At 32.5% G+C, this 8478-nt stretch overlaps 1 protein-coding gene across 1 annotated transcript; it reads right to left on the reverse strand.

Moving 5' to 3' along the window:
• Positions 1-1466: 1466 nt before the first annotated feature.
• Positions 1467-8110, reverse strand: LOC148617133 (abnormal cell migration protein 13-like). The gene is made up of 5 exons (XM_088584462.1): positions 8009-8110; positions 6496-6765; positions 5651-5794; positions 2855-3093; positions 1467-2011 (listed from the first exon to the last, which is right to left on the reverse strand). Exons 1-5 carry the CDS (start codon positions 8064-8066, stop codon positions 1784-1786), a joined length of 939 nt encoding a protein of 312 aa, XP_088440588.1. The 5' UTR covers positions 8067-8110; the 3' UTR covers positions 1467-1783.
• Between the last annotated feature and the right edge of the window lie 368 nt (positions 8111-8478).

Genomic DNA, 8478 nt, shown 5'->3' on the forward strand with positions numbered 1-8478 from the left:
ATATGAATAAAGGTGTGCCTGGGGTAAAAATTTTTAAACTTTTTTATGGTAATGCCCTTTTGCAAAAAACTTAGAAAATGTAATACAAAAAAATTTAGTGGGATATATTTGAAACATATAAAAAAAAAATAAAACTGGTTTTGCATAGATGTTACATTACATTATTCATATTACATGTACCTCACTCATAAATCAAAATCTGTATTGTTCCATTGCACATTAGGCTCCACTTGAATCAAGAAATACCAATGTACATGTTCCAATTTTTTACCCAAATCAGTGGTCCAATATAAATAATAATACATGGTCACGTTCCTTCGTGTGGTACATTCTTTTTGAACTACAAATTTGTATTATATTATTAATCTGAACCACAATGCCTACAATTCATTATAAATAACAAAAGAGGTAAACTTGGGTAATTTGTGATACTTCCATTATGGGATCTGTTCCACTTGAGCTAAAGATTCATGTTCAATTATTAGTACCGTATACACCAGTACCCACGTAGTACTGGTCAATGTGTAAAACAAGCCTGGTATGAAATGAACAGAGGATGTAGAATTGGTGGAAGGTTATATAAAAAGCATAATGTTCATGTAAATATGCAAGGTGAGACTAGATTAGTGATTAGCAAAATTTTTTTTTTCTAACAAAAGAAGTTTTTTTTTTTTTTTTTTTTTTATAAATATTCACTTAAATGTCATTATGATGAGGAATTTCAAAAATGTTGCAGCTCAAATCTTCTTATAAATAAAACAAAATTTACATGCACTTTGCCATGAAAGAACACCATGATTATAGTACATGTATGATAATGGCCTGTCAAATTTCTAAAATACTGATTAAAGCATGAAATTGTAATTTATTCATTAATTGAGTCATAACCCAAAATCGAATCTCTACATACCAACTTAATTTAAATTCACCTGATTTTACATGTAAAAGAGAATTTAATCAAAACAATTATTCATTTTCCAGCATTAAAACATAGAGTAAATGGAATATAACATTTGGTTAATAAGAAGCAAATTACAGTCAAACCTGCACTAAATGTAAACGTTGTCTTACCCTTAATTACATATAAAAAAACAGCTACTTTCACTAACCTTAATCAAATACTCAACATTCTTTTAAGGTGAGTTTCACCATTCCAATGGAACCCAAGTACTTTGGTTTCACCACATGGTGAATCCTGTCTAAACCAAACCCTTTTAGAGTTTAAACACTGGTTATGTTAAGATAGGTATTTGGTTCATAATACGTGTATATTTAAACTTATATAAAAGGACTTTAAAAAGTGTCTGGTTTAGGCAGGTTTCACTGTACTTAAATTTTTTTTAATATTATATGTACAGAACATTTTGGAGGGGACCAAAAGCAAAATCCCCAAATTAATTCTTCAATTCCTGTATCTGCCCCTGAATTACACAACAGTCAATTCAAAACAGTTTGCTTTCATCACCTGTCAAGGGCCTTTGGTCAATTCAATTCAGATTCCAAAATGATTGCTGGTTAGGAATAAACAGTGAAAGAAATTAGCAGTAGACCTATGGATAAAGTTTTTGTAAAATCAAGCAGGTCTATGATGAAATTGGCTCAATTTCCTTTGAAATGTACAGTGCGGTCTACATAAAATTATGATGGGTCTATGTTGACCAAAAATTAAGTTTCTAACACTGAATAAATGTTAAAAAAACAATGGAATGTTAAAGGATTAATTTGTCATACTATTAAATATTGTATTCCAAAAGGAGAAGCAACCAAGAACAAATCTATTTGATTACTGCTTAGGGGCTCCATAGGGGTAGGGATTGTCACTGTAGGGAGGTGGCTGTGGATATCCTGCCTGTTGAGGGGCAGGAGGGTATCCTTGCTGGGGGTATCCAGGTTGTTGGGGGTATCCAGGTTGCTGTGGGTATCCAGCTTGCTGAGGGTATCCATCTTGTCCTGTAGGGTATTGCTGTGGTGCTGGGGTGGTCATTGGAATTGGCTGTGCATTGCCTCCACTCTACAATGGGAAATTTACTGGTTTAAGAAATTGAATAACAAAAGATAAGGAGCTTTAAACAGCCACATTACCTCAAAAACATAAAATAGAAAATTAATAAAAATTGAAAAGGAGCTTACATTAATAGAAATTCATAAAATTTCATGAAAATTATTGGATGCATATAAGAGTTGTTGTGTGAAATAGCAATAGACAACGGTGTACATGTAGAAAGACAAGTATACAATAACACACCATTGTAAATAATACCCTTGAAAAAATAATCTATCAAACTGAAATTTTAACTGATCTATATTTAAAGGATACTTAATAATTATATTAAGTTTGAAAAAGATCCTTCAATATTTTCTAAAGTTATCATATAGAAACTGTCAAGGGACAGAGAGACGGACAGACATGCAAATTTTCAAATGGTATCACATAATAGATAATACCTTGCCACTTCAGGTAGAAGGGTATGGAAAACACATTGTATCTATTACAGACTAAAATATTTAATACCCTTTAGGGAGTGTCAGCCATTAATCTATTAAAATATCTATAACAATTTTTTTATTTTGGTGTAGTGTTTACTTAAAGTTCAATAGTTCAAGATAAAGTTAATTACTTGATTTATTACTCATTGCAGAACTGTTGCAAATTATAATGACATTAATGGTCAGTAGATGTCTTAAGTGTATCTGACCACTGTTATGTACACCAGTTATGAAGTTTTAGATTAGTTGATAATAAACCATGTAACTGAATAGATGTTTCTATCAATATAGCAATGCTCCGAGCATGAATGGTACAATTTGGGATAATTAAACAAATAAGATTTATTTAGGTCTCTGTCATATTTACTTTCCAGAATGCTCCTCTGGTACCCTGTCTTCTTTTACAGAAGAAAACCAGTCCTCCAATGAGTACGCCTACAAATATTATACCAATGATTACACCAACAATAACTCCCATAGTCTTGGCTTCTATTTCAGTATATTCATCACTGTTGTCCCCACATTGGTTATATCCATCTTTGTACAGTGACCGTGATATACATTGGCCAAGTTTACACTTGAATTCATCAGTACCATTACATACTCCTAAAAATGAACAAAAATAAGAAAATGTGACACATGATTTTATCAATTTCAATGTCTATGTGTATATCTTGTAATGAAATGCTTTTAAAAGTAGCAGTCTTCGAAAAAAATCAAACAGGAGGTGATTCATGCACGTAAAAAACCCACAAAACTCACTTTTATTACTTATTCAGAATCAGGCCAAACCAATTTAATTCTTCGTCTGACGTCAACTGTTTTTGTTATGTAGGGGGATATAAGGCAAACAGACAATAAACAAAAAACATAAACAAAACAAGTATGAAAACAGTCTAAAAAATTGGTCCTTGGACAAATGTTGTTGGAAGGACCCAAGTTCATCGCACATTCATTTTCAGTAATCACTGGAATCAGGTGATGGTTCCTTTTAATAAATCTAATGAATTTCACACCTAGATACAAATATGTAGTTCTTGGTAGAGATTCCTCAAACTTCATAAAAAACAATTCCAAATTATCTTCTATCAAAGATGTTTCAAAAATGCTGGAATTTTTTATCGACAACATACTTGTCCAGTGTAGTGGACGTGTTTTTCAACAGTCAACATTCTAATGGGAACAAATTGTGCTCCTCTACTTGCCGACATACTCCTCCACTCTTATAAGTCTGATATTATAGCTGTTCTGTTCCAAAAGAAGGAAATCCTTTGGCTAGATCCGTTAATCTCGGCATCTGCTATATAGATGACATATTATTGTTAAACAATCCTAGCTTTGGGGATTTTATACATTGCAATTACTCCAAAGAGCTTGAGATACAGGAAGTCAGCCTTATATCTTGACATACACTTTAAGATCCATGATAAAAGGAAACTACTGACCAATAAATAACAAATGTGATGACTTTTCATTCCGTATTGTCAACTTTCCTTTCACCTGTGGCAACATCCCTTCAGCACCTGCGTATGGAGTTTTCATATCACAATTCATACGTTATGCCAGACACTTTTTGTATCTTTTTACAATTGGGCTTCTTGAACAGGGTTATACTGCTACAAGATTGAAGTCATCACTTAAGAAGTTGTCATCATTAACTTGTGGATTACAGTGTATCCATCAGCACCATGAAAACTGATTTGTTCAACATGTCATAGTTTTCCTTTTATCTTTTGTCTACCCTGGACTTGACTTTTTATTAGCAACTCAGCGGGTGTTTCTGGAAAGCAAAGGACACTTACCCTACCAGTTTTTAAAAGAGTCTGAGTTGCTTATTTACTTTTGTTACTTTGTATGTGTTATTTTGTGTGTTTATGTTTTTTGTTGTGTGTATCTGTTTTCCATTCCTGGTCTTTGTCCATAGACTACATTCAATTGATTTCTGCTAGAATCTTGATTCCCTTGATTACTCTTTAAAACCACATCTGTTTCAAGCGCTAAGATGACCCTTATTTTGGCACCAATTAAACGGCAAACAATGAGGAAAAAAAACAAAGTCCCAATTTTGACCACATATTCAGGAAATTTTTTGTTTGTTTTCTCAGAAAATGTTGCAATTTCAATCCCCACACTGACATCAAACACAGAATTTACTTGTTACAAGGGGTTGACATAGAAATGGTGGTAATATACAACATTTATTTAGATTCCAGGCAAAAAAGAGCACTACAGATTAATTCTGCTATGGGGAGGGCCGAGAAATGAACCCTACTCCTTAAAAATCTAATTTTTATTCTGCAGCTGAAACTCATGACCTCTTCTTTCAGCTTTCACGTCATTTTTTTTTTAACAAAGCTTCATTTAAAAGCAGTCACACTGCTTGCAGACGGACACAAATTGTGCTTTCCTTAACTAAGATTAACACTGCCAGAATCAATAAAGTGGAACCAGGGCCAATCCAGAACAGGTCCGGGCGCAGCATGACAAGGGTTAATACCTGAAAACATCCTGGATACTAATTAATATCTAAAAGCATAATGGATAACATCAAAAACTATCCAAATCATTAACACCTAACAGTATGAACTCTTTTTACCCCACAAAAAATCAAGCCCTACTTTTTTATAGTACCCCAAAGAAAACTCTTTCAGATACTTGTATGTTTACTCATCATAAGATTTAGTATGAAAACAATTTAGTAGCCATGGAAAGTATTCAACTATTTATCCCCAGATTAAATTTGATAATATTTTTTTTTCACACTGGATACCAATGGATGTTATATACACTGTATAAATGAGGGTAGTAACAAAATTAATGAAAACACTTTTCTGTTCCATAATAAAGGCGAAATACATCTGACATAATAGATATTACAATATTGGAAAAGCTGGTACCGCAATGGTTCTGACTTGGTACAGGCATTTAAAAAAAAAAATGGTGGGTTAAATCTAGGTTTTACAGCAAGCCAAACCTCCCTCTTCCATAGTGTCATGAATATACCGGTGTCATAACTGGTAAACCAGTGGTCATATAAAAAAAATCACTCTTTAAAAAAATAAAATACACAAACAAATGTATCTTCCTCTCTTTTTGTACAAATGTTGTTACAAACAGAATATGGTAATTTTTTGTCACATTTTTTTCTTTTAATGAACTTTACCTTTATGGAATGAAGTGACATACATGGAGAAGCCATCATCATTTCTGTAACTATTGCTGTAAAACCTCAATGTTAACCACTGACCACTGGTGTAAACAGCATATTTTGGTTCATCCTCTCCACAAATCTTATCATGTCGCATTCCTGAAATTGTATCAATTCATGTGTAGTTTTGCAATTTATTTTTATATTAAACACAAATTGATCAAAATGTCTTATTCCTGAAATGCATAGTTTTGCTATTATTCATTTTCATATAAAACACTGATAGACCAAAGTGTCTCATTCTTGAAATTGTATCAATTCATGCATAGTTTTGTTATTATTCATTTTCCTATAAAACACATACCAAAGTGTCTCATTCCTGAAATTGTATCAATTCATGCATAGTCTTGTTATTATTCATTTTCCTATAAAACACTGATAGACCAAAGTGTCTCATTCCTGAAATTGTATCAATTCATGCGTAGTTTTGCTATTATTCATTTTCCTATAAAGTGTTTGATTCCTGAAATTGTATTAAACGGATGATTTGGAACACTGCAATGACACAATCTCTGTAACATAAATTTGAATCATTACAAGAAAACTCTAGATGACTACTTAAAGTCATGTTTGAATTTAATATCTTCATTTATAAACAAATTATTTGATTTAGAAAATTTTAATTAATTTTATTTATCAGAATATAACTTCTTAAATTTTATTTAAATTTTGCTTTTTGTGAATATTTCGTCCTCAGAGAGCCAAATTGTTTTGTACATGTACAAGTACAGCTTATCAGTTATTATTGAAAGGTAAAAGCGTTTTTTTTAAGGAATGAGTGACATAATGAAGTATAATACCTGAAACTCTTCTCACAGATCCAGAGGCTCCATTTCCATCAAACATTTCTAAATAATCTTCACAGGAATATCCTATTCTAATAGACTTCTCCTTAATATCAATCTTGGTGAAATAAATCATGATCTGTTTCCCTATAGGGGCCTTTACTTTCATAACACAGTTCATATTATGTCTGTAATCGCCATGTCGAGTTGTTTTTACTTTTGCTGTTTCAAATCTTTCAACTGACATGTCTATAGTTCTCCCGCAATGTTCATCCATGTAATAATCTGCAGTAATAGAAGTTAGTGTAGAGATACATGTATCACTTTTGAAGCATTTTAGGCTTTGGAATGTTGTAATTATCTCTGGCAAAGAGTTCCAGTTAAAGATAATATAGGGGGAATCTATCAACATATTTTTTTTATGAATAATTGTCTAAATTTAAGATTGCACCTACATGTACATGCACATGTGTCTTATATATTCAACTACTACTGTAACCCCCATTTTGAAATCATATGAAAATGAAATTTTTAAGTACAAGCGTACACAGTAAAAATGTATGAAATTTGGAGTCTGTTGAAGAAGACCAATAGCTGCTTTACTGAAAGGCAGTGTCTTTGTATACACAACTTGCTCTGCTGGGAGCCTTACAGGCTCCACATACACAAATAAAATACTGCAATTTCATTGGTCAAGAACACCTCGTAAAATAAAATGTAACAATTTTATCAAAAACTGGATAAGTAACAAAATTTCTAATCCTACAGGCGTATTTCGATGGGTCTGGAATGTATTCAAATAAATTTTCTGATAAAAAAAATCCATCTGATATCAGACATTCAAAACCTCCAATAAGATTACATCAAGGAATGTGTGTCAGAATATTGTACGTTTATAAAACAGAATGGAATACGCCCGAATTCCTGGGGAAGTTCTCGTGTACCCGAGCACAAAATTAACAAAACAATTATCTAAATATATCTTTCATTGCTGAAATAAAATGTAACATATGTACATGCTTCTGTTTCAGTTGGCTCAAGTCCTGCCTGTCACAGAAGTACACACTCCAATCCATGAACATGTACATTTAATATAAAAAGGCTCTTGACCAATGTCAATGAAATGGCAGTATTTCAATGTTGTTCATGAAGCTGAGTATACAAGTTGTATATGTGGAGCCTCTGAGTATACAAGTTCTGAACGTGTGTGCGGAGACACTGCCTTGCCAGAAAACAACACCATGTGATGCAGTTCTTCTTGCCAATCTTGGAGTGGTAGTTCAGATAATCATGATGTTCGTGAAGGCATTTTTTAAATCTGACGTTTAGCCACCAAGCTCAAAATAAATAAGCTTCCAAAGAGTGGCAAGACGGCATGTGTTATTAGGACTGCGTACAGTATGTCATTTTATATTGGAGTGTGTTGACCATCAATGGCATCATGCACCGAATTGTTCTGTCTGAATCATGTAATATTTACAAGTGGACGTCTTTTATAAAAGTCAAAAAATAAGTTTTCTATACTTACATCGATCATAGGACGCAAAAATGCACGGTAAGACGAGAAAAATCAGACAAATATTCATCTTCGTCTTCGAAATATTTCCAGAGCATATGAATGGAAAGTACTAAAACCAATCCTTTTATTTCGGGATGAAAACGGATTGTTCATGAAAACGGATTGTTCATGATCACAGCGACGTAAATTAAATATAAATAAAATATAGAAAAAATTAAAACAGGATATATGTGAAGGACTGTACTTAAACTTCTCATTTTCTCATACATAGTGCCACAGATGAGTCATTTCCCCCTCATTACTCGGTCTCTACATATACATTTGTATCATGACCTGTGTATAATAACAGGTCAACTATATTTTCAAATCCCAATTTTCAAAACCTTATATACACTTATCATTTTTTATCCAATTTTGGTTCTGTAAAATTTTTCATTTAAAAAAAATCATGACGTGTCTGTGAATTTATACTTCTGTTT

The sequence above is a fragment of the Perna viridis genome, chromosome 5, assembly GCF_037379345.1.
Source record: "Perna viridis isolate PV_CMFRI_1.1 ecotype Kerala chromosome 5, ASM3737934v1, whole genome shotgun sequence".
In the NCBI taxonomy this organism is placed as follows: domain Eukaryota; kingdom Metazoa; phylum Mollusca; class Bivalvia; order Mytilida; family Mytilidae; genus Perna; species Perna viridis.

Coding starts and splice junctions, on each gene's coding strand:
- LOC148617133 (XM_088584462.1), bottom strand. CDS start 8,066: ATGAATATTTGTCTGATTTTTCTCGTCTTACCGTGCATTTTTGCGTCC. Junction 5,795..6,495: donor ATCTGTGAGAAGAGTTTCAG/GTATTATACTTC, acceptor ATACAATTTCAG/GAATGCGACATGATAAGATT. Junction 2,012..2,854: donor CCAGAGGAGCATTCTGGAAA/GTAAATATGACA, acceptor TTCCCATTGTAG/AGTGGAGGCAATGCACAGCC.